Source organism: Polypterus senegalus, chromosome 1, assembly GCF_016835505.1.
Source record: "Polypterus senegalus isolate Bchr_013 chromosome 1, ASM1683550v1, whole genome shotgun sequence".
Lineage (NCBI taxonomy): Eukaryota > Metazoa > Chordata > Cladistia > Polypteriformes > Polypteridae > Polypterus > Polypterus senegalus.
This window is the reverse complement of record NC_053154.1, coordinates 247980600-248008112: the sequence shown is the minus strand read 5'-3', so window position 1 is coordinate 248008112 and position 27513 is coordinate 247980600. Positions and strand designations below refer to the sequence as shown.

Here is a 27513-nt window from a genome sequence, read left to right as displayed (position 1 = left end):
TCCACAAATGCAGGATAAAGCACTGTCATGCAAAGAAGAAGTCATATGTTAACATGATCCAGGTACGCTGCAGTCTTCTGTGAGCCAAAGCTAATTTGAAATGGACTGAGGCAAAGTGGGAAACTATACTGTGGTCAGACAAATTGAAAATTTAAATTTTTTTTGGAAAATATGGATACCACATCATCCAGACTAAAGAGGAAAGGGATCATCCAACTTGTTATCAGTGATCAGTTCTAAAGCCTGCATCTCTGATGAAACGGGGACACATTAGTGTCTATAGAATTGGCAGCTGCACATCTGGAAAGGCGCTATCAATGTTGAAAGGTGTAAACAGGTTTTAGAGCAACATATGCTCCTATTTCCAGATGACATCTTTTTTAGGGAAGACCTTGCATATTTCGGCTGAAATGGCCTGCCTGTAGTCCAGACCTTTCACCAATTGAAAACATTTGGCACATCATGAAATGAAAAATATGACAAAGACAACCCAGGATTGCTGAGCAGCTAGAATCCTATATTAGACAAGAATGGTACAACAGTCCTCTCCCCAAAGTACAGCCACTGGTCTCCTCAGTTCCCAGCCATTTAGACTGTTTTTAAAAGAAAAAGGGATGCTTGGTAAACATGGCTCTGTCCCAACTTTTTTGAGATGTGTTGCTGCCACCAAATTCAAAATGACCTTATCCTTTTCTTAAAATGGTACATTTTCTCAGTTTAAACATTTGATATGTTTTCTGTGTTCTATTGTGAATAAAATATGGATTTATGAGATTTGCAAACCATTGGATTCTGTTTGTAGTTACATTTTACACAGTGTCCCAACTTTTTTGGAATTGGGGTTGTAAAAAGAATGATAATTGATGACATTACACCTTTTTCATTTCTAGCTGCAAAGTAACAAAATATGAATATTTTGAAGGGGGTGATTTCTTTTCTATACAAACTCTAAGCCTTGTTGAGGACCAAAGTGTTGTAGATATGCATACTTTAATTCTATCAATAGGTTTAGTCATGAGTGAGCCTTTCAAAGAGGTTGGGAGCATGCAATGACAGCACGTTGCTACACCCACCACATAATGAATGACCTGGATTGAGACCAGAGTGCAGTGGGTGACACCTCAGCATCACACTGGGACAGTGTAAGGATTTTTAAGGAGCCTCAAATGCCAATCCTGCCACCAACCCACAAGTTTTCCCAGCAAGTTGGAGGACCTGCTTACAGGTCTGGATGTAGATTAACGTCATAACCAGAATATAGGAATTGCAGGTTAAGGGCCTGGCTCAAGGGCCCAAAAGAGTAGAGTCACTTCTGGAGTTTACGGAATTCGAACCAGCAGCTTTCTGATTGCTGGCGCAGATCCCCACCCTCAGAGCCACCACTTTCAAAGGGAAACAAAATATCCCAACACTCCAAAAAACTGTCATTTTCGCTTAATTTGCTACTGGAAATTAGCAGCAATTCACGAACCCGGTGGTGGACACCTAAGGTTCGAGAGGCCGTCAAGTTGAAGAAAGAGTCCTATCAGGTCTGGTTGACCAGTAGGACTCCAGAGGCAGCTGAGGGGTACCGGCGGGCCAAGCGTGAGGCAGCATCGGCTGTTGCAGAGGCAAAAACTCGGGCATGGGAGGAGTTTGGTGAAGCCATGGAAAACGACTTTCGGTCAGCCTCGGGAAGGGTGACCGGAGGATGTGCTCCAACTATAGGGAGATCACACTCCTCAGCCTAACCTGTAAGGTCTATTCAGGGGTGCTGGAGAAGAGAGTTCAGTCGATGATCGAATCTTGGATCCAAGAGGAACAATGCGGATTCCGCCCCGGCCGTGGAACACTGGACCAGCTCTACACCCTGGCCAGGATCCTGGAGGGGGCTTGGGAGTTTGCCCAACCAGTCCACGTGTTTTGTGGATTTGGAGAAGGTGTTTGATCCTGTACCTGAAAGCATCCTGTGGGGTGTGCTCCAAGAGTACGGGGTACAAGGCTCGTTGTTATGAGCTATTCAGTCCATGTACAGGAGGAGCAGGAGCTTGGTCCACATTGCCAGTAATAAGTCGGATTCATTTCCTGTTGAGGTTGGACTCCGCCAGGACTGCCCTTTGTCACCGATTCTGTTCATAAGTTTTATGGACAGAATTTCTAGGCACAGCCAAGGACCGGAGGAGGTCTGGTTCGGTGACCTCAGAATCTCATCTCTGCTATTTGTGGATGACGTGGTTCTGTTGACTTCATCAGAAAGAGCTCTTACTGGAGCACTTTGCAACCGAGTGTGAAGCGGTGGGGATGAGAGTCAGCACCTCTAAATCCAAGGCCATGGTTCTCAGCTGGAAAAGGGTGGAATGCTCTCTCCGGGTTGGGAACACAGTACTGCCTCAAGTGGAGGAGTTCAAGTATCTCAGGGTCTTGTTCACGAGTGAGGGAAGAATGGAGTGGGAGGTTGACAGACGGATCAGTGCGGCATCCCCAGTAATGCAGGCTCTGCAATGGTCCGTCGTGGTGAAGAGAGAGCTGAGCCAAAAGGTGAGGCTGTCGATTTACCAGTCGATCTACGTTCCTACCCTCACCTATGGCCAAGAGCTTTGGGTAGTGACCGAAAGAGCAAGATTGTGCATACATGCGGCCGAAATTAGTTTTCTCCGCAGGGTGGCTGAACTTTCCTTTAGAGATAGGGTGAGGAGTTCAGTTATCCGGGAGAGACTTGGAGTAGTGTCGCTGCTCCTCTGCATTGAGGGGAGTCAGTTGAGGTGGTTCAGGCATCTGGTCAAGATGCCCCCTGGACACCTCCCTGGGGGGGTGCTCTGGGCATGCCCCACTGGGAGAAGGCCACAGGGCAGACCCAGGACACGCTGGAAGGATTATATGTACTGGCTAGCCTGGGAATTCCTCGGGGTCCTCCCAGAGGAGCTAGAGGAAGTGGCTGGGGAGAGGGAGGTCTGGGCTTCCCTGCTTAGGCTGCTGCCCCCACGACCCAACCTCGGATAAGCGGTGGATAATGGATGGGTGGATGGATGGATGGTGTGAGCAATGGATGAGTGTACCCTGCAAATGACTGGACTCCATTTCAGTTTTGGGCCCGATGATTGACTGCAGTTCCTTCTGAACCTCTAAAATGTGGGCTACAAGATGGAAGGATAGATTCTAATAAGTAACCAGTATTTATTTCAAAGCACCATCAAAACTCTCAGTACTTCACATTAGTCACCTTTGTAAGTCTGGCATTAAAAAGAAAATGATGGGGTAGGGTTAAAAAAAAAAAAAAAACAAAACGTTTTTTCCTGTAAACCTTTTTGGACAAACATCCCTTCTCCCTGCAATAAGCAGTTAAAATAAAATCAGAGAGCTCATATTTTTATCATTTCCCCCACTACATATTTTAATGTTTTTCTTACTTTTTTCCAATTGTAAAAAAAAAATAAATAAATAAACATGGTGCATGTGAATTTTGACATTTTGCTAATTCAGACAATTTTTTTTTAATTTATGCAGATTTAAAAATAGTACAAAATATGACTATAACAGTAAACATTTAGTTATGACAGATTTTTATTAGTAATTTAAATTAGCCAAATATACAGCAATTATATTTTATCTAAATATTATATATTTTTTTAATTTACAAAATTAGGAATAACATCAGTTTAATGTAGCTGATTCCTTTGTTTTTCAAGAAATGATTACACATATACACTTCCCCTGCTATTTTATATAAGACATAAAAAATATTCAATCAAAATAGAAATACAATTCATATTTTAAACAAATGTAACCAAGAAAATGGGAAAAGGGAATAAAGGAAAACATTCAGGAAAAGCACAATGGTTGCAAAACAGCATTTTCAAGAAACCGTAATAGGCAAGACTTCCAGAACCAAGACTCATATATCGAAATGCCAGATTTCATATTCATACAATCAAAAAATATAGCTTTATCAACAAGCATTTATTTTATACTGTGAAAAACATGTATTTAATAAAATAAATGTAAAATAACAATCACAACAAAATTAAACTCTCTTTGATAGTTTTACTTCACATCCAGTACATCCTCTGCATTATTAAAGTGCTTCTGTGCACTGTTTGCTTAAATTTAAAATGAGATCCATCCATTAGTGTGGTCATAGCTCTAGGATTTGGGACACATCAGGAAAACACAATCATTCACAAAAGATTTAAGGAAACAGCTAAGTACATCTTAGTATAATTCATGTAAAAAGCTTTAGAAGAACTAATAACCCAAATACATGTTTAATTCCGTATTAACAGAACTGATTCATCACATGTATGAAAACAACAAACTGGCAAAATATATGAACTGTAAACAATACATGATGCAATTTGATACTTTTCATAAATGAATTAGCATACAAATAATGTTTCTGAAGCCACAATGCATCAATTGATAAGCTGCTCATGTTGTGCATGTCATTTAACATAACTTTTGACTATAATAATATTAATATTATTAGCTGCATCTGAAAACACAGAATTTGCCAGACAATTCAAAGTCTGAAATTGATCAGATATGCACCAGTTTCCACGTTTTAAGTGTGAGTTTGGAAGCTCTCCTATATTTTAGTCAGTGCCTCCCACTTAAAAGACATTAAAAAAAAAAAAAAGTGCTGAACTTTGCATGTTGCCAAAAATCAAGATAGGTTTTGCAATTCATAAAAAGAGATGGTAAAAAGTGTGGTGAGATTAACAAAGTAAGGGCCATACATTTAATATGGCTTGGTCTCAAAAACGTCTTCCCACATTTCACAAATTTGCACATTTGCTTCGGCATAAAGATTCCTCTGCAAATTGTATTAATGTATTCCAGAATGACATAAAGGTATTTTCTGCATAGCTCATAAGTGGTCAGATTTTGATCCCCCTCTGCCCACCATTACCATTTCGAAATAATGGCTTACCATTTGCATTGCTTTTCAGTACTTAAAATGGACTACTGTATGTGAAATGTAATGCTGCAGTAAACCTTTTAACATTAATAATAAAATGATTCTCGTGCTTTCACCTCCATAATAGGTTACATAAAACACCACTGCAATACATACTAAAATGGAGTAAATGTAAAATTAAAATACATTTATAAAAGGACAAGTAGAAATCATAATATTAGTATTAATAGAAGACCCAAGGATACCAAAACCCTACTAAATGCTAAATTAAAATTTCATAAAGGTAAATATTTCTCTTCTTGGATAAATTTATAGTATTCTGAGTAGGTGCTTGTCTGCTTTTTCTTTTTCATTTTTTATTTTAGTTAACACCTTTCAGAAGTTTTCACTCCAGTAACCTTATATTAAAATATTTATTATTTCACCGCACACCTAAATTTATAAATAACTGCATAGCCCATAAGCTACCAATGATCCTTACTGCACTTTCATCCCTCACTTGGTGAAAGATCAATACATTAAGCACATCACTCTGCTCAAAACCTATTTACTTTCTGTGAAACACGGAGATGTTTTTTTAAAAGCTTAAGAGACTCAGTCATTTCCACTTCTAAATAAATAGAGATGCATCACTGGTGGTGGTCTTGTCAATTCTATAGCAAGGAAAAAGGCATTTCAAAATGAAGAAAAATCAATGGCTAGAGTATGTTTGAGAGCTGGAGGGTTTGCTGCTAATGGCAGTATCGTTTGCCTTCCCTCTGCAGCCCTGCTTGCACATGGCTATTAAGCATGCTGACATTCACCGCCTCCAGCATTTAAAAAACTAAACTGCAAACTTCTCCATTATCACTGCCTTTGAGATGATCCTGTATAAAGTTGATAAAACAGATTTTTCATGACAGTCAAAAAACAAACAAAAAAAAAAACAAATATACACCACAAATATTACAAAAAACGTGGTAGTGCTTTGTGTACCTCTAATTGCAATTACACATGGACAGGACTTGTTTTTTTGTTTTTGGTTTAGCCACCAATATATAAAAATATCAAATTCTTTCTTACTGTGATAATACAAACTGTGAGCAGCTCTATAATTTTTTTTAAATTTAATAACCAAATGATGGGATTAAAAACTGATTCTGTGGATGCTACAGGTAAACAGAAATATAGCTATTTACTTTATATGAAAAACTAAGCGGCCTGGTTTTCTACTCACAAAGCCAAATAATTATTTAAGGTCAAAATTTACCTAATGTTTACAAAATAGTATGAAGTATTCAGACAGAAAACCAGCTCTGGCAGAATTTCTAATTGTAGAGGTAATAATTTTGAAACAGAAAAAATATTTGTATTTGACAGATACTGCACCAATACATAGTACAGCCAAGTAAGGAGCAGAAAATTGTACTGAAAAAAAATCCATGGATATGCTCCATTCCACAGCATATTCCTTAGCAGGACAGCAGCAATTATTTTACATATTTACAGTAAATGCTGATTGCCAACAAATAAATACCTATTTTTAATGAAAGGAATAATTCTGTTGTTTCCAAATAAAACAGAGCCCTTGTGATTTTTCCAACTTTTGGCATAAAAACATTATAATTTAATTTGGCAGCCAAAAAAAAAAAAAAGCTGACACAGATTCATTTTTCAGCTAAATATTAACTATATTGCCTCACTTATCATAATGAACATTTAAACATTATGAAATTATGCTTAATTAGTCAGTAGTTTTCTGTTTATGTGATGTAAATTTAAGAGGAGTTACATTCTAATTGAACATTAAGTTACATTTCTCCTGAACATCAACGCATATCCTGCACTGTAAGGACTTGAAGTGCATAAGCTTGTTGGATACAAAGGTCCACAGGACTAGAGAAATCAAAGAAAACTGAACTCAACATTGGCCTTTTAAGACTCCCCTTGCAAGCCACCGATCAAAGAGACTAACAACCTATAATCAAAAGTGGCCTAATATCTCCTGTTGGCAAGGGTCACACTACAAGTTTTAAATTAGGTTATCCTGGCTCCTTCAGGGAAAAGCTATACCTGTCTAGGATATGATTAATCCAAGCTTCATTCTTAATTGTTCCTTTTAGAAGCCAAAACTGTATAAGTGAAAGTTTTGATTTAGTTTCCTGAGTAAGATAATCATAGAAAAATTAAACTATATAGTTACCAGTAGTACAAAACAAGCAAATGTACACAAAGAATTACAAACAAGTTATGCATCATTTCTAGTGCAGAATTCCCCTGTTGTGGCTACTTTATTTACTTGACAGTTGGCCCCAATAGAAAAGTGCAAAAACCACCACTATCAGTTATGGGAATTTAATTATTTAAGATTTGTTGCAGCACTGTTAGCAAATTTTTGAGGCCATAAATGTATCCTTCATCCTTGGTGGTACTTGGAAATACATGAGCAAAATCTATCATTCTCACTTCTACCTCATTTTTTCTTGGCGTTAATGTTGGTGTGCAGTGACGTTCCTTTTCCAGTTGGGACTTAGTATTTCCATTTGGCCGCTCCATTGAAATGCAAGTTGGTTTCCATATGTTGTTGTCTTGCGGATCCGTTTTTATTTCAAGAGGAATGTCATGATGCCCAAGTGTGCATGCTTTTTTATGAAGAGCATACATATGTGAAAGACTCTGCCCAACTGAAGATTCTGTTCTTCCATTCTCAGTGGATCCAAAGACACAAACATTGTTGTTATACTCAAGCATTTCCCTGTCTGGTTGGCAACCTTTAGAAGAAATGGTTACATCTTCCAAGCCTCTATCATTCAATTTTGAAACCCCATGCTCAAGGGAGCCTTCATATACAAACAATAAAGAGCTTGCATAAAAATGCAATTGACTCTGATTTTCAAACCACTGCAATATCATCTGGACCTTCTGAATGCTAGCTTCCACTGCGTCTTTTCTGATGCAGCATCCATTATAGAAAAATTTTGCTAAACCTGTAATGACAAATATGTCTGTTTCACTCTTTTTGAAACTGTTAAGGAAATGTTAGCCATTAATATGAGAAGAAATAAATACACAATTTACTTGTTCTAAATAAATAAGATAAACATCAATATAGCAACACTACAAGTAATAAAAATAATGAGTTGAAAGTATAAAATGTCTAGTCTCACCATCCTTTATACTTTCTTTTGTTAAGCCTCTTCCATAATGTTGATCATGGGTTTCATAGGTATCAGTATCCATATGATAGATCTAAAAATTAATTATAAAAAGATGTAAAATCATATACCATATATTTGGACTATTAGATACTTTATAGGTTACACAGGTTTGTGCGTTCACAGACAAACATAAAACATTTAACATAAAAATGATAAGACCTTCACAGGTTCATTAAAGGGAAAATAACTGTCTTTCATCTTAAACAGATGCATAAATCCCTCCCCTGTCTATGCTAAACAGCATCTTTTCTATCTAGAATGCTGTAAGAAATCAAGTATACCATTCCTCTACCCCAAACCATTTAATTTTTTGACACTTTTAAACAAATTGGTCTCTAATCCCCATTTCGCAGATCACAAACATATTACAGTAATCTAATCAAACAAGCAACACTGAAATACTGATTTAGTCAACTAAAATCAATACTAAACCAGAAGGTAAATTAACTGATATTTCAATAATTTACTAAATTGAATAAATGTAGAATCAGGTACATTAAACCAGACTCACATAATTAATAAATCACTAAAGTGCAGCTTGAAAAACACAGCTTCAGTTAAAAACAAAACACTTAGTCTAATTTGCTCTAGGAAAGAAAAAAAGATAATAACATGAACTTAGTTCCTTATTATTATTTTTTTTAAGGACACAAATATCCTAATTATACAGAAGCGTATTAGGGTCACAATGAAGAAAAAAAATACGGACACAGTGAAGAAAAAAAAAAAAATAAATGTCAAGATTAAAGTCGACATGTTGACTTTATTCTCGACATTTCCACTTTAACCTCGACATATATGGCGAGAATAAAGTCGACATGTCGACTTTAATCTTGACATTTATTTTTTTTTCTTCACTGTGTCCGTATTTTTTTTCTTCCTTTTTCATTCTCTACATAACCAATCACCACACAATAAATGTCTTTGTGAAATTAAAACTAGTTACAAACTTAGACCACGGAGTGTTCAGAACTTTAAAAAATCTTGGTTATACATTTTTAAATATGCCATTCATTCAGGGTTGCGGCCATCCCAGCAAGCCTCATGTGCCAGGCAGGAACAAATCCTGAACGTGATGCCAGCTCATTGCATGGTGAATATGAGCACACACATACTCCAGGGTCAATATAGTATAACAAAACTCCACTGCCTACATGACTTTGAATGGAAACTGAAGCACGCAGAGTAAACCCACCAGGAAAACATGCAAACTCAAGGCAGGGTACACCCAGGTCCCCCTTGCTGCCAGGCAGCAGTGCAACCTCTACGTCACCATGCCCCCATATGATTAGTACATGCTTTAATGCATTTCATCATGAAAATGATATCACATATTTATCTTAGCATTGTAAATGTTCACAGTGCAGGAATATCACGAAATTAATGTATTCTGTGTGGTGATCGCAGCTTGCACCTCCTCTTAGTGCAGAGGAAATCAGTTTAAGAAACACGTAGTGATTAATATGGCACGGGGAATGCTTAACACAAAGCATTTCATGCACTACATAATTTATGACGGGGTTTGGGAAGATCTACTAAATTACATATTCATTTTAAGATGAAGTTTAGTTTACAATGTTCTACTTTAATGACAAACTACGAGAATTAAGTCAACATGTCGAGTTTATTCTCGTCATACGTGTCGAGATTAAAGTGGAAATGTCGAGAATAAAGTCAACATGTCGACTTTAATCACGACATTTTTTTTTTTTTTCATCATAGCCCTAATACGCTTCCGTATAATTAATATACTGAAAGCAAAAGAGCATATAAATGTTACAGAACAGCCAAGGAAAAAGCTTCAAAAGGACCACTTGGTGGTGGTGCAGCAGCTAGTTTAGCAGACACATTTACTTAGGTCCTATTTCATCATTCTCTCTGGGTATTCTGGTTTACTTCTTCACCTCACAAAACTGGTCTTGTTTAAGTATGCATGCATGTATGTGAAAGTGCACCAAAGAGTGTGATAAACCAATGTCATAACCAAGATTGATACAGTCCCTGTGATTAATGCTGCACTGAAAGAGTCCAGCTTCATGTCCCTGGAATAGACAAGAGTGTATGTTTAAAAACACGATGAACTTACAATGTATGCATTGAGACAGCACAGGGATAATTTAAGTGTCATTGTTTATGGTATTTTGGCCAAGAATCAAGTCCCAGCAATGGCAATGTCTGCTATGGTATAGCCTGGCTCTATGTACATGGGGAGAACAGATTTGGAATCTCAGTTTGCCATGTAACATTTTGAATTTCTGTTGGGTTACATTATACATAATGAAGGTAAATAAAATTAATAGCACACTCACAGCATTATATATGCTGGAAGTGAATAATATATTGAAGAAAAATAAAATGTGTAAAAATGTACCTATGCTCGTGCGCCATGCTCGAGTCTCTGACCCTCACGTTTCGCTGGATGGAGACAGCCAATCAAGGGGCAGGTAAGTACTGCCCTCACTGTAATGCCAGTAGCCATGTCAGGTGCTGGCATTACAGTGATTGGCTGGCCGGAACGCGTCATTGGGTGCTATATATGCAGGCACTGTCATATAATATTTTAGAGCATCAGCTCACCTGCAGGTCCTGGCATATAATGTTTTAGAGCGTCATTTTTCCTGTAAAATTGATTTTTTGGGGGGGTTTTGGGCGTGTTTTTGTCAGGCTGTAAAAGTGGCGTACAGTTCGGCAACTTGAGAGTCCAAGATGCATCCAGACATTGTCCCCATGCTGTTCCCAGTCCATTTGGGTGGTGTTTCTGTCACTTTCTGACCTTTTCCAATGGACCAGGCACCCTCCCCTCTTCAGAGCAGGGGGTGCCTGGCTGTCTCCCATTGACTTACATTATACTCGGGTGCTCGGTAGAGCACACAAACAACGCGATGTGTTCGGACCGAACACCCAAACACTTTGGTGCTCGCTCATCACTATACACTACCATTCGCAGGTTTGGGATCACCCAGAAATGTTCAAGTTTATGACAAGAAATGCTACTTTTTACGATCAAGATACCATTAAACTAGTTTAAAAATATAGCCAAGGCATTACTAGTGTTTAAAATTTCTTTTCTACTTGAAAAGACTGATTTTTAATTTATTATTCACATATGATTGCAAAGCCCCATTTTCAGTAGCAATTCCTTCAATGTCCTAATGATAAGTTTATCCTTAATTAGTCACCTTTACATGCTAATTTTTTATAAGAGAAACCTCATTAGAACATCATAATCTATAGTTTAAGAAACAAATGCCTTACTGATCTCTCAGTTGAATTCTACCAGCATCATTTGCATCAGAGAAAGACCATTCTGGGAAGCTGGCGTTAGAGGGAAATTTTCAAAGTAAAAGATTTTATGTGAAAATGTCAGTTAAAAAGAAAATGTTAAAATGAGCAAAATAACACAGACACTGGACAGAAGATGACTGGAAAAGCATATTGTGGTCAACATCCTGGAATTGTCTTTTCTCTGCTGTAGATAACACTGATACTTGGTGTGTATTTAGTGAAGAAGACAACTGAAGACCTGCAAGTTTGTTTGTTTCTCAAACTACACAATCTGATGTCTTTATATTCTTATGCAGTTGCCCATCTGGGCCTTCCCCTTGTTTTCTATTCTGGTTAGATCAAGTTTGCACTCTTCTCTCAAGACAATAATAGACACCTTTATATGAAATCTTCAGCTTCCAGTCTAATAAGATAGCTGTTTCACTTTGGTCATTTTTGAACCCAGAACTGCAACTTCAGGAATGTCAGAATAAGTGAACAGAATAATAATAATAACGAATTAGCATGCAAATAAGACAAATTATGGATCAGCTAAAGGAGTTTAGCAATTAGGATACTGAAGTAAGTGGAGCTTTGCAGCCATATGTGAATAATAAATAAATTCAGTCATTTCAAGCACTATAACCATTATAATGCCTTGGCTATATTTCTAAATCATTTTAATGGTATCTCGATAATAAAAGATGTTAGTTTCTATCAAAATATGAAACTTTCTGGGTGATCCCTATCTTTTGAATGATACTGTATTTGAGTTTAGACAAAAATAAATATATATATTGTATTGATAAATAAGGAAACATGCATTTCATCCCATTTCTTGGTACAAACTAAAAATTTACTGCACAAAATTGTTTAGTAATAGTTGAATAAAAAATGGAATGTCAATAAATATAAGATTACAAATTCAATTTAAACACTGCAACTAATAAATGGCAATATGTTTACTGCTACTGCACCACTGAGTTGTCTTAAATTCATATCTATCATTCGCTGGACAATGGCTTTAACTGAAAATATACATAATGCTTGTTGAGTCTGACAAGGTGAGAACGTGAATGAACAGTACAAAAACCTACAGGACATTCGCATACCATAACTGACTATTGGCTATGGAATTACAGTAGTTTAATTATAAGCATATATAAAACAGAAACCTAAAAAAGTAAATAACATGTTTTAAAATAGTTACATAGTAATCTTTTTATATATTGTTGATTTTACTGGTAATAATGCAATATTTCACACATCTGAAAATGAATGAACTACACAAAATAATTTAACATTTTTAAATCACAAAATTTTATGCAGAAGTAAAAAAAAAAAAAATCTTTTTATTCTTTCTCCAGCAGTACAGGCTTGTTCAATGATCTCAGTTTTAAGAAGTGCACTTTAGCAAACGAAGGAATGAGATGTGCTGTTGTTAACACTTGAGGAATAAAACCGACTTCAGTTGTGCAAATTACTGACACAGCTTTTCTGCTTTTTGTCACCAGATGGAGCTATGATTCTGTTTGGAACATTACTGAAGCTCAGCTTATTTTTCAACACCTGTTCTTAAGAAAAAGCAGTAACATGAAAATAAAGAGATCTATATTGCATTTCACTTTAACATTTTAACACAATTGTACTGTTTTTTTTTTTAAGATGAATGCACCTTTATTAATACACTTAGATGTTACTTTTCTGAATAGCAAACAAATGAAGTAAATTTTGCTCGGACACTACAGTAATATTTATATGAAACAGAAAAATGCCTCTGATAAATTATTTACTAGGCACTTTCTTTAAAAGAACCATAAAGATTCTACAACATCATGCTTTAGAAGCTCCTTTAAAAAAAATTAAAAAAAATCTATTTAAACTAAAATTGGTACTCATATTTTCATGTTAACTGCACTTTCCATTTCATAGCATTTTATAGAAGTTTTATATGATTGGAGGCTCTAGCTGTGTAAAATGTTCTGATAGCATAAATGATTTCAATAAACTTGCTGAGGCATGTATTATATAGATAATGGAGAAATGTTTAATATATACATTTCCTTTTATACCACTGCTTGAAGCCTCATTTATAAAGCTTGCACACACACAAAAAAAGGCTTGAAATGTGTGTATGCAACTTCCCACATAAACGCCAGAATGTATAAAAGAAAACTTGATGGGGGGATATATGTATATTTATAGCAGCTCTGACCCATGCATATGCATCTTCTCAGAGAAAATGGAAATGACAACACCTTTGATCCAGTAGGGAAATGCAGCCAAACCAGCTAAATGAAGACTCACGTACAATAATTCATATCACTCAGCTATTATTATAATGTTCATTCCCGCAACAAAAATTTTACACCATAAAAGTTATGAATATGATACAGACTATATCTTGATTCCCTTTTAAGATGACCAATGCAGAATACTTTCAGTGAAGAACTTTTTTGTTTTTTCATCAGTTTGTATTAACTACCTGTTGCCACTTCTCAGTGAACTGAACGACAGATCAGCAATATCTCTGCCAAGACTCACCCTGTCAAGCCTCCTGTCCCAGAAGCCTTTAACCGACCAGCCATGTGCTATATCCAGTTTTTGTATGGTGTGGGTGCACATACATAAAACATATTATGCTTCTGCTAACATGAAAAGACAGTTTGCAGCAGTGTCCAATTCTCCAAACATAACTGAAACAATGTACTTGTGTTTTTAACAAGGACACCTAGCAAGAATGAAGCTGGTTTTGTTTATATTGTGCAGTAACATTCCATTAACGCACAAGTCATCTGTGATGCTAAGACTCATCTGACAAACGTGGCCCAGTGGCCTGGGTCAAATCATGATTCATTTATTTTGAGGCAAAGTAGCTTCAACAGACATGATGGTACTGTACATGGTGGCTAGTTTATTGGTAAGGTAACTGGCTGATCCCTCACTTTTTTTATATGGACTACACTTTCACTGTAATAACACTCATGTCATTACATGTGCCAGTTTATAGCATCTACCCACTCAGGCGCTGGTGTCTTGAGCCTTTCCCTGTCCCCCAGAACACAGAGAAGAGGTATTACAATGCCATACATGATCTTACTCTCTCGGTTGTAGAGAGACACCAAATAATGTTGAATGCAAGTGGTAGTGTCTCGATGTGTCATGTGACAGGCTGCTCTACCATCCAATGAATGTCTGCAGCATCGTGATTGCATATTTGTGAGGTTGATTAGCATGCCCCATATATGGATGTTTAAGAACAGTGTTCCAGGTATGTACACAAAAGCACATTTTCAAGGTGGTTGTGATTTATTAAGGGTAAATTGCATAGAAATGTGCATACACCAGGTTTTATAAATCTGTAGTGTTTTTTTGGCTAAACACATTTTCCTGTTTTTGAGGTATGTTAATATTTTCACTCAAATCCACACAAAGTTTTTTAAAAATGAGTCTCCTGGTCTATGCAAATCACCTTTAATAAAAAAATTAATTACAAAAAAGTAATTACAACTTTCATCTGCTTGGAAGGTGAAATATTTAATTCCAAATGTAAACCAACCAAGTCCTTGAAGGAATACCCCACTCAAAAATATGTTTAATATGTTATATAACCCATGTGGTTTGTGATAAACAAGAAAAAATGTAATGTCTAATCTTATGATTGGAGATAAAGTTTCTGATAGAATGGATGACTGTTGGCTGACTGTCTTCTATTGAGACCAATGTTGGACATCAAACAATATAAAAAATGTCCTTTACAAATAAAATCTCATGTTACTTGTGTTGTACAATCCACAGTCAATTCATCTGGTTGTATAGTCACAACATGCAAAACACACACATTTGCTAAAATATTTTTAATAAATACTTAAAGAAAATCAGTGCACTGCACAAAACGCATTCAAATGGGACTGAACTTTTGAATTGAAGATAGGGGTGGGCGGTATGACCAAAATTCTATATCACGGTATTTTTCTAAATTATCCCAGTTTCACGGTATTCAAAGGTATTTTTTTCCCATGCATGAATGGGTGTTAACCACATATTCCACTGCAATTACTGCAGTAGACTGGCTAAGAATAACCTTTTCCACTGTCATGAGAATTGTACATTGTACAAAAAAAAAAAAATTAATTTGCACATAATACATACAGGTTTGCATCGCCCCATAAAGTGATCGTTTTGAAGGGGGTAGCACTAATGAAGATAAGGAATCACATTGCATGACAGATGCAGTCAAAATATTGAACCTTTTTATTGAACAAATTTTGCAAAAACTTAAACTATAATTTTGACGACATATTTTAAACCATCCAAAGAGGCATTTAGACTTAGTAAAATATCCAGAGGTGCTTGTTAAAAGTTGTATTGCACTGAACATGTCTTAGAAAAGGAATAAATAGTAAATATTTTTTGTAAACCAACTACACTTTCTGTTAATGTTAACAATCTCTGTCCACTGACACGTTAAAGTGACTTTTTAAACAACTTTACCATCATTAAACTGCATAATATTTAAACTTATAAATAATAACAATAAAATAAATAATAGTATTATTACTGATAGTTGCACTGTTACTTCGAGACTTCAAGCCCAGGTGCATTACACAGTATTCACCAAATTAAAATAAAATAAAAGTGCAACTTGGTGATGACATCTTTACCAATTGAACCATCACTTAGGCAAACTGCATTAATATGGACCTTGCTTCAAACTAAGCTATATACATAAATAATAAAACTGCAACTTGCATTTATGGTATAGCCCTACGGAATCGTATTAGGGCCATGGTGAAGAAAAAAAAATACGCGAACAAGGAAGAAAAAAACAATTTGTCGAGAATAAAGTCGACATGTTGACTTTATTCTTGACATTTCCACTTTAATTTTGATGCTTATGTCGAGATTAAAATTGACGTTTCAACTTTATTCTCACTGTTTATGTCAAGATTAAAGTCGACGTTTCCACTTTATTCTCGCTGTTTATGTCGAGATTAAAGTCGACATTTCCACCAACTTTTAAGCTTCATACTGTTCATTTAATACAATGATAAAAGCTTTGAACCCCAAAGAACACTATAAACCCTAAAATTACATAAATACAGTGGAACCTCGGTTCACGACCATAATTCGTTCCAAAACTCTGGTCGTAACCTGATTCGGTTGTGAACTGAAGAAATTTCCCCCATAGGATTGTATGTAAATACAATTAATCCGTTACAGACTGTACTGTATATGTATATATATTTTAAAGATTTTTAAGCACAAATATAGTTAATTATACCATAGAATGCACAGCGTAATCTATACTAATAAAAGGCAAAGCCCTAACTGACTGACTGACTCACTCACTAATTCTCCAACTTCCCGTGTAGGTGGAAGGCCGAAATTTGGCAGGCTTACTCCTTACAGCTTACTTACAAAAGTTAGGCAGGTTTCATTTCGAAATTCTGTGCGTAACGGTCATAACTGGAACCTACTTTCGTCCATATATACGGCCATAGCCTGCAGCTCAGTCGCCATGTGTGGCGTAGTTGCGTCCCGCATCATCACGCCTCCCACGTAATTGAGTGCCTGCCCAAATAAGGTAAATATTCGCAAGATCACACAAGAAAGCGGCTCATGTGAACCGACTGTGAATGCAGTATGTAGAGAACAAGGAAGGGCTTCAAATATTGCTGAACAAAAAACACATTACACTTTTGAGAAGACAGTAAAAGAATATGAAGTGAGTGACGCATACAAGCATATTCATAAGTGCAGCTACTGCGGAAACAAAGCACGGTGTAAATCGTAAGTTTAAATTAGGTTTATAGACACGCTGCCGCTGGCATTTGTCATGCCTACGACGAATACGATATTCGCGAGATAAAAGTTTAATGAGAAGACACGAGGTATAAACGAGACTTTGGATCACTTAGTAACAGAGTTTAAATTGCTGTAGCGAGAAACTTTTAAGTTCTGGGTCTTAGCTTACATTAAATAAAGCTGTGGACATCGCAAGATCACACAAGAGAGCGGCTCACGTGAACTGACCGTGAACGAAGTATGTACAGAACAAGAAAGAGCTCAAAAGAGCGCTGAACAAAAAACACATTACACAATTGAGAAGGCAACAAAAGAATATGAAGCGAGTGACACATACAAGCATATTCATTAGTGCAGCTACGCTGGAAACAAAGCACGGTGTAAACCGTAAGTTTAAATTAAGTTTATAGACACGCTGCCGCTGGTGTTTTTAAAATTGCTGGTGAAGGACTGTGCTTATGCAAACAAAAATGAGATGGTCAGGGATAGAATAGTGTTTGGCACATGTTTGGCACAAACTCAGCAAAAGTGCGACAGAAACTTTTAAGTGCCGGGTCTGAGCTAACATTAAATAATTGCTAGTGAAGCACTGTGCTTATGCAAACAAATAGAAAGCAAATGTTACGTTATTTTTAAAATGTTTCCTTTTCTTTTTCATAATTTCTTTAACACACTTCTTCTCCGCTGCGAAGCGCGGGTATTTTGCTTGTAGTAAACTAAATGTAAAAATATTGAATAACACTGAGAAAACCTTGAACAACAGAGAAAACTAACACTGCAAGAGTTTGCGCTATAGCGCTACAAACTGCTCGCTAAAAAAACACTTTTTTTTAATGAGTTTTAAGCACAGGGAAAAAAATATGAACATTTGAAAAATCTGTAATTTAATAAACAACCAAGAAAAGTAACATTGCAACAATGCACGCTACGAAACGATCGCTGTAAACAGAAGTGAAAACAAAAACAAGCCCAGTGCATTCTTTGACTGCCTTCTCAACCTTATGCGCCCAGTCTGCTCTCTCTCTCGCACGCGTGTGTGTGTGCGTGTGTGCATGTGTGTGTCTCTCTCGCGCACCTGTGTGTGTGTGTGTATGTGTGCGTCTCTCTCGCTGCACAGGGAGAGACTGGACACGTACTGCGCGTGCAAACCGAAAGGGAAACTGGCTTGTTCGTATACCGAGTGTGTGGTCGTGAACAGATGCAAAAGTTTGGCAAACTTTTTGGTCGTAAACTGATTTGTACGTGTTGCGAGGCGTTCATGAACCGAGGTTCCACTATATAAAATAAAATTAAAAAACATGGTGCCTACAATGCTAAAATAAAATGCTTCAAAATGCTAAATATAAACAATATACATGCATAGATTGATAGATGACACAATGGCAGTGTCTTCTGGAATATTGCATTGTAGTGGCATCCATTTCCATGTCAATTCTTTGTCAGCTACACATTCCCCTTAGATGTCCCCAATGCGTCGCAGATAAAATGTAGTACAGTAATCCCCCGCTATATCGCGCTTCGACTTTCGCGGCTTCACTCTATCGCGGATTTTATATGTAAGCATATCTAAATATATAACACGGATTTTTCGCTGCTTCGCAGGTTCTGCGGACAATGGGTCTTTTTATTTCCTGTACATGCTTCCTCAGTTGGTTTGCCCAGTAGATTTCATACAAGGGACGCTATTGGCGGATGGCTGAGAAGCTAACCAATCAGAGCACGCAGTTAAGTTCCTGTGTGCTGAATGGCTCAGCGACGGAGCGCTGAATTCGCTCATTCAGCATCAACGTGTTTCGCTGTGTAAAGAGTTAACTTTTGTGCTCTTTTGTGTTTATCTTTGTGCATAGTCAAGCCCTTCATTATGGCTCCAAAACGATCTGCTCCTGCTGCTGCTTCAGGAGACGTGCCCAAGCTGTAGGACGCCATTACAGCATCAATGAGGCTACGATTCTTTTATATTTAAAAATTAAGAAAGGAATATAAGATCTACGGCCGCAGTGTCCTTTTAACCAGGGTGCAAAACGAGTTGTAAGTGGATGTAATAAGGCAGTAGTCTGGATGGAATCTGCTTTAGGGATTTGGATTGAAGAAGAACAACGGCGGTGCTACACAGTAACCTGAAGTGGCTCCTTTAGAAGAGCTGTAACGCTCTCCTTTGTTGTGCAGTAAAATGAAACTCATTGTTATCAGACAAGTCGTGTCATTGTTGGTGATTAACCATAATTAATTTTCTACTTACAGTACTTAGTACATGTACGTATGTTTAGTGTCACTGTACACACATTTACTGTATACAATTTTTCTTGCATTGTACGTATTTATTGCTGGTGAAGTGTCTATCGTAATGGCTGTAACATGTGATATTGGAGACACTCGATATCTTTAAAATAATATTTAGGATTTACTGTATATAAACAGTGTGTTTACATACATAAGTTCAATGAATCTTACCTAATATCTAAGAGAATACAAAGGGTTTATGTTGTATAACTGTGCAGGGAATATTTATAAACAGTGTGGGAGAGTTTATAAGGGCTTAAAATATATAAAAATAACCATACAAACATATGGTTTCTATGATTCTATGATATGATTTTCACCTATCGCGTTGGGTTCGGAACGCAACCCCCGCGATCGAGGAGGGATTACTATAATACAATATCAACAGTTAATGTGCATTGAAAATTTCAAAATAAGTCTTAAAGCACTTGAACTAGATTACAGCAGTACACTAATTAAAGGTCTATGTCTTTTGTAAACCAAATCAAATTAGAAGGGAAATAACTAAACTACAGTGGTACCTTAAGATATGAGTGCCCCAACATATGAGTTTTTTGAGATACGAGCTGTCACTAGGTCGATTTTTTGCCTTGAGTTACGAGCCAAAATTCAAGATATGAGCCATCAAAGAGCTTGTCGCCGCACAATTTGAGGAAATGACGACGGAGGAGTTGACAGAACTACATATGCAGCAACATATGGAGGTTCTGCAGAGATTGGTATCACAGAGGGGCCACAGGCAGAGGAGGTTATCTCTTCAAGTGAGATAAAGGAAGTGTTGGCAATGTGGGAAAAAGTTTCAGACTTTATTGAAAAGAAACACCCTGAAAAAGTTGCAACTGGTCATGCAGCGGCGCTATTTAATGAAACTTGCCTAACTCATTTCAGAAACATTCTAAAGGGGAGGAAGAAACAAAGTTCTTTGGACAGGTTTCTATTGAAACACCCTGCCAATGAAAGTGACGAAAGCATGGCAAAAACGAAAAACACTAGTGAAGAAGAAAATTAAGTTAAGCAAAAGTGAAATGAAAGAATTTCAGTGAAAGTGAAGTGCGGCATCTGCATCGGTGTGTTGTGGTGAAAAAGGAGCTGAGCCGAAAGGCAAAGCTCTCAATTTAATGGTCAATCTGCGTTCCTACCCTCACCTATGGTCATGAGCTATGGGTGGTGACTGAAAGAACGAGATCGCGAATACAAGTGGCTGAAATGAGTTTCCTCTGCAGCGATTCCTAAGCTTTATCATCCAGGAGGAACCCAGAGTAGAGCCACTGCTCCTCCATATCAAGAGGAGTCAGATGAGGTAGCTCGGGCATCTGATCAGGATGACTCCTGGACGCCTCCCTGGTGAGGTGTTCTGGGCACGTCTAACCGGGAGGAGGCCCTGGGGAAGACCCAGGACACGCTCTTGGCTGGCCTGGGATTGCCTCGGAATTCCCCCGGAGGAGCTAGTAGAAGTGGCCAGGGAGAGGGAAGTCTGGGCATCTCTGCTCAAGCTGCATGAATTAATCTCATTTCAATGGGGAAAATTGATTTGAGACACAAGCATTTTGACTTACGAGCTCGGTCACTGAATGAATTAAATTCGTATCTCAAGGTACCACTATACTCTGAAAAGATTAAAAAAGTTATGGTTTAGACTGTGAAAGGCTAGCTGACTACATCGGCTTTCTATTTTGTTTGCTTTAGAAGAAAATAAGAATGTAGCAGTGCTCCCAAATTCATAAACACATCCATCAAAAACATGTTTTAACTGAAAGTACTCACCCTCATACCAAGTACTAAAAAGCCGATTTCCTCCATGAGGGGATATTTTCTGATCTGCTGGTCTTTCTTCTCCTTGGAGGCATAGGGGTCATAACTTCTTTGGCCAATCTTTACATCCATTATACATGGTTTGATAAATTTACGAGTCACATCTTCCAGTTTAAGGTACTGATCTAAAGTTGCACAAAACAGCACATTTAGCTGAAAGTAGTAATGACTACATGCACACATACATCAGGAGCAAATCAATACTGACCCTGTGCTCTCTACCTTATAAATCATTAAGGAAGTAAATTATACTAACAGTCAGACCCATCGAACAACTATTGTAATAAAAGGTGCTGTATACAAAACTGAATTGTAACAAATAGGTAAAAGGAAAGAATTAACTACATCAAGTGTGTTCAAATATGATGCCACAAGGTACAATATCATGGAGTAAGTTAACTCAAACAAGGAGCAAGCAATTAACATGTATGGTAGACTAGAATGTCATGGATGATTATACTGTATATATATATACTATATATATATATATATATATATATATATATATATATATATATATATATATATATATACTGCTCAAAAAATTATTTAATCAGAGTATAGTCAAAGTGAACTTTATTGTCATCTCAACTACATAGAAGTATACAGATAGATGAAATTGCGTAGCTCAGGGTCCACAGAGTAACAACATGACATGCAAATAATAAATTAAGAAAAGAATTAAAATTTAAATTTAAAATTAAAACAGAAACAAGAAAAGACACTGTGCAAAGACAAGACAAAGAAGTAGCAGCAATACTGACGTGTAGTTAGCAATATGAACATTGATGAAATGTATGGTATTTGCAATCTAGATACATAAATATAGTCAATAGATATGTAATATAATAAATTATTAATAGATATAGATAATACATAAATTATCAATGTATGATAATAGTTATTTAATAAATTTGTAAACAATGACAGGTCAGAATGTTTCACAGCAGAAGGATATCAAGTGTGTCCAAAAACTTAAAGGTCAGTATGAGATTTTCAGATAATTTCTACATGCCCACTTGTCTTTGCAGGAAACTGGCTTGCATGTATCAAAGTTCTGTTTTTAGAAGTGGTTGAAGCAGTGTGGAAGATCCCAGGGTGCAGCATGGTGTTAAGGAGTCTGATAGCTTGGGGGTAAAAACTATCCTGCAGCCTGGCAGATCTGGCTTTGATGCTGCAGTATCTTCTCTTGGATGGCAGAAGTGTGAAAAGACCATGTGAGGGGTGCAAGGGGTCCTGCACAATGCTGCAGGCCTTGTGGACACTGCGTTTGTAAAATATGTCCTGTAGTGAAGGGAGAGGCACCCAAATAATGTTCTCTGCTGTCTTCACTATCGTTTGGAGGCGCTTGAGGTCGGATATGTTGCAGTTCCCATACCAGACAGTGATGCAGCTGGTCAGAACACTCTCAATGGTGCCTCCGTAGAACATGGTGAGGATGGAAGGAGGAAGACTTGCTCGCTTCAGCTGCATCAGGAAGTGTAGTCTCTGCTGGGCTTTCTTGATTAGTGATGAGGTGTTGTGTCCACGTAAGTTCCTCAGATACTCCTAACAGTCTCCACATCTAAACCGTTGATGCTGAGTGGGATGTGGGCAGGATGTGATTTTCTGAAGTCCATGATTATCTCTTTTGTCTTGTCAACATTAAGAGATAGATTGTTGTTTTCACACCATGCAGACATCCATTCCACCTCATCTCTGTATGCTGTTTCATCATCCCGGCTTATCAGACCCAGCTACGTCGTATCATCTGCAAACTTGATGATGTGGTTGGTGTTGTGCGTGGCTGTGCAGTCGTGAGTCAGCAGGGTGAACAGCGCTGGACTAAGCACGCAGCCCTGCGGCACTCCAGTGCTCAGTGTGATGTTGCTGGAGGTGTTGCAGCCTATCCGAACTGACTGGGGCCTCTCTATCAAGAAGTTCAGGATACAATTGCAGAGGGTGGTGTTCAGGCCCAACCTGCTCAGTTTTACAACCAGCTTTTGAGGGATGATTGTGTTGAAGGCAGAGCTAAAGCCTATGAATAGCATCCTGACATATGTGTCTTTTTTATCCAGATGTGTCAGGGAGAGAAGAAAGGCAGAGCATATGGCATCCTCAGTTGACCTGTTTGAGCGGTATGCAAACTGAAGAGGGTCAAGGGAGGCAGGGATACAGTCTTTATGTGTGACATGACTAACCTTTCGAAGCACTTCATTATGATTAGCGTGAGTGCAACTGGTCGGTAGTCATTCAAGCATGTCACTGATGACTTCTTCCGCACTGGTATGATGGTGGTCAACTTGAAGCATGCTGGGACGGACGACTGGCTCAGAGATGTGTTGAAGATGTCTGTGAGGACACCAGCCAGATGACTGGCACATTCTTTGAGCACACGACCAGGTATGTTAGGTCCTGCAGCCTTGCGTGGATTGACTCCGGATAGAGTCCTCTTTACATCAGTTATGGAGAGATAGAGTACCTGGTCAGTGGAGGCATCAAGTCAATGAAACTTCTGGGATATTGATCTGGTCACAGGGGATTGTTAATCAGATTCAGCTGCTTTGGTGTTAATGAAATTAACAACAGGTGCACTAGAGGGGCAACAATGAGACGACCCCCAAAACAGGAATGGTTTAACAGGTGGAGCCCATTGACATTTTTCCCTCCTCATTTTTTCTGACTGTTTTTTCACTAGTTTTGCATTTGGCTACGGTCAGTGTCACTACTGGTAGCATGAGGCGATACCTGGACTCTACAGAGGTTGCACAGGTAGTCCAACTTCTCCAGGATGGCACATCAATACGTGCCATTGCCAGAAGGTTTGCTGTGTCTCCCGGCACAGTCTCGATGACATGGAAGAGATTCCAGGAGGCAGGCAGTTACTCTAGGAGAGCTGGACAGAGCCGTAAAAAGTCCTTAGCCCTTCAGCAGGACCGTTATCTGCTCCTTTGGGCAAGGAGGAATAGGATGAGCACTGCCAGTGCCCTACAACATTACCTTCAGCAGGCCACTGGTGTGAATGTCTCTGACCAAACAATAAGAAACAGACTTCATGAGGGTGGCCTGAGGGCCTGACGTCCTCTAGTGGGCCCTGTGCTCACAGCCCGGCACCATGTAGCTCGATTGGCATTTGCCATAGAAAACAAGAATTGGCAGGTCCACCACTGGCACCCTGTGCTTTTCACAGATGAGAGCAGGTTCACCCTTAGCACATGTGACAGATGTGAAAGGGTCTGTTTAAGCTGTGGAGAACGTTATGCTGCCTGTAACATCATTCAGCATAACCGGTTTGGTGGTGGGTCAGTGATGGTCTGAGCAAGCATATCCATGGAGGGACGCACAGACCTCTACAGGCTAGACAACGGCACCTTGACTGATCCTTGCCTATTATTACTGTTCCATCAAGAGTGTGCTTATGTACGGACTGTGTGTGTGGTATGGCAGCTGCAAGGAAAGTGCTCCACAGGGTCGTCAGGACAGCAGAGAGAACAACTGGTTGTACCCTCCCCACTCTGGAACAAATCTACACCTCCCGATGCCGCAAAAAAGCAATAGACATTTCACAGGATTCATCACATCCCGGTCATTGCCTCTTCCAGCTTTTGCCATCAGGCAAGAGATACAGAGCAATGAAAACCAGGACAAACCGCCTTAAAAACAGCTTTATCCAAAAACAATCATGGCCCTGAACTCAGAATAAAACTGCTCCATATCATTCTCCCAATGTGCAATATAGACCTTAAGTCAACCAGTGCAATTTGTATACATAACAAGTGCAATTTTGTATATTTTGTAAAGTACTTTTATTACTATTCGGTGTGTTATTATTTTCTCTCTTCTTGTCTTTTTAACTCCTACTCCTATACTCGAGTGTTGTTCCTTTGTAAAAGTGACATTGACAATAAAGATCTATCTATCTATCACATATAGGGATGTAATCCTTGAACATCTCATTAGAAGCATGCCCAGAGGTTGTCAGGCATGCATACGAGCACATGGGAGCCATAGAATCTACTGAATACAATTTTGAATTGCTACAATTAAATTTTGACAAAATGGACTAGCCTTAGTCTTTGAATTCAGCCCTCTGTAGGTTGATAATTTTCATTTCCATCAAACAATTATTGAACATAAAAATAATTTACATACACAATCTATCAACCGCTGCATCTCTAGATATTTCATTGATAAATCCCACAACTATACACAGTACCACTATTTGTAATTGAAATGGTGAAACCACACCCCATTTTAATTAAATATAATATCCCTATCCAGGTTAAAATAATTGATTAATTTGGTTTGCTTACTTTGAAGTTGGTTACTGGGGTCTCTATTTACTTGCATTTGATGTAGCCTTTAGGCTAACATTTCTCATCTTCTCTACACTTGTTTACTTCAACATTGTTAATATTTAATGTCCCTTTCTCAAATCTTAACAAGAAAAAAAACAATATTGTGTTTATTGTGTATTAGTTCTTTGCTTTACTCCCCTTTTTCTTCAATGTACTACAATTACTTCTGTCATACTAACAACTATGTAATCACTTTTTTAGATTTTTATATATAGTGAAGGTTATGTGCACCTCTGGCCTATGAGTACTTTCTGTACTGTTCTGTTCACTGTTATTTTTTTCTGTATATTCTACTTCACCCATACACCACAGTGACCAGAAGGTGAATTTGCCCTGAGTAAGGGAGTCCCATCCTGAAACGCAATAGCAAAGTTGATTGACTATCGTATCTAAGGACTTAAGACATTGAAAAATAATCTTGGTTTTGAATGAATTTATAAAATAATACCAGTGTTATTCTGACTACAAGTTTTTCTACTTTTTTATATATGTTTGTTCTGTCTTTATATGAAAAAGGCTTTGCATGTTTTTCACTTTGTTTTCAATTTCTATGTATTGTACTTTACTTTTTTAACTTGTTAAATTATAATTATTTTTCTATATGGATTCCTTAAGACCTTTTCTATCTGTTGTCTTAGGTACACTGTGAGGAGCTACATTTAGTGATTCATAGTAAGATGTTATACAGGCCAGCAATAATGAGTATAGCCAGCAGAGGGAGTTAAAGAATCCTTTTTCCTCAGATTTATAAAGGGTCCTTAAGTATCCCTGAAACACTGTAATGGAAAATGGTATTCATAAAATGGATGGAAAACTAAGTAAAATTTCCCTTGCATACTTCACTGCACGTATTTTGGCAGAGAATGGAAATTCTGGAAGTAAAACATTATTGCAAAAACTAAAACATGAGAAACATTAAAAACATTTTTTTTTTACATTACTGTGTCATTAAGTCCTACAGCATGTCAACAACAAATATTAAAAATGACTAAACCAACTCTCTGTAAATAATTCTGGAATCATTAATAGAATTGAAGCATTGTAAAAAATAAATAAATAAACAAACAAGTGCTAAAGGGGGGCTTTTGATTTTGAAGACAAATATCTACTCTACATATATAAAATCCTATGCCTAAAAGTGGAACGATTTTGTGCAACAATTTTATGTGACGTTTTTATGTCACACTTTAAATTGGGCTTATTTTAAAACCTACATATATATGTTTGGTATCATTCTTTTAAGAATGTATCAAACTTTAATGTGATGTTAGATTTTCAGATTCTTATTCAATTTAAAAATTATAAACTAAAAAAACATCAAGAACTCTCATCTCGTGAGATGAGAGTTTGTGCCAAAAGATTTAACCACACCTGGGGCCAAAAATAAAAGTCAAAGAGTAGGACAGCTGCTGTACAGGCTTTTAAATGTTCGAAGCACCGTGCGAGATGCAGATCACACAGCATGGCAGCAACCCAGAAGCTGATTGAGCAAAGAGGAGGTTAAAAAAAAAAAAAACTGTATTTGTTTCCCATTTATCACCATTTAAGAGGGGGTTTCGGAGGAGCGACCGCATCTCCTTGGGGTGCGTTCAGCCCCCCTCTTCACAATGCAAGCACCAGAGACGTGAAGTGGCTGCTGCATAGCACAGGTGGGGAGGGGGTTAGCGAGCAAAGAGAGCATGGGGGGGAACGCCCTAGTTTTAGATGTAAAATGTAATCATTTTGAGAAATTGTAATGTTAAAAATGTATTTCAAAAGTTTTTTTGTGATTTTTATTCAATTGCATTTATTTTAAAAACATTTAAGCTCTTCCTAATATCATTCAGTGTTACAGGGTGTAGTACATATCCAACTACACTACTATGGACAAGGCACCAGCTCTTCACTGGGCAAGGTCACAAACACGACCTCACTCATACTA

General features: G+C 37.6%; 1 protein-coding gene across 1 annotated transcript in view; it reads right to left on the bottom strand.

The window, feature by feature from the left end:
- Positions 1–3522: 3522 nt before the first annotated feature.
- The window catches only part of ipmkb (inositol polyphosphate multikinase b), a 53690-nt gene continuing 29699 nt past the window's right edge, over positions 3523–27513 (bottom strand). Inside the window, exons 4-6 of the mRNA XM_039771633.1 lie at positions 21208–21380; positions 8041–8122; positions 3523–7860 (exon numbers count right to left, since the gene is read on the bottom strand). Of these exons, the coding sequence (XP_039627567.1) occupies positions 7229–7860; positions 8041–8122; positions 21208–21380 (887 nt within the window). The 3' untranslated portion in view covers positions 3523–7228. The remainder of the gene's footprint in view (positions 7861–8040; positions 8123–21207; positions 21381–27513) is intronic.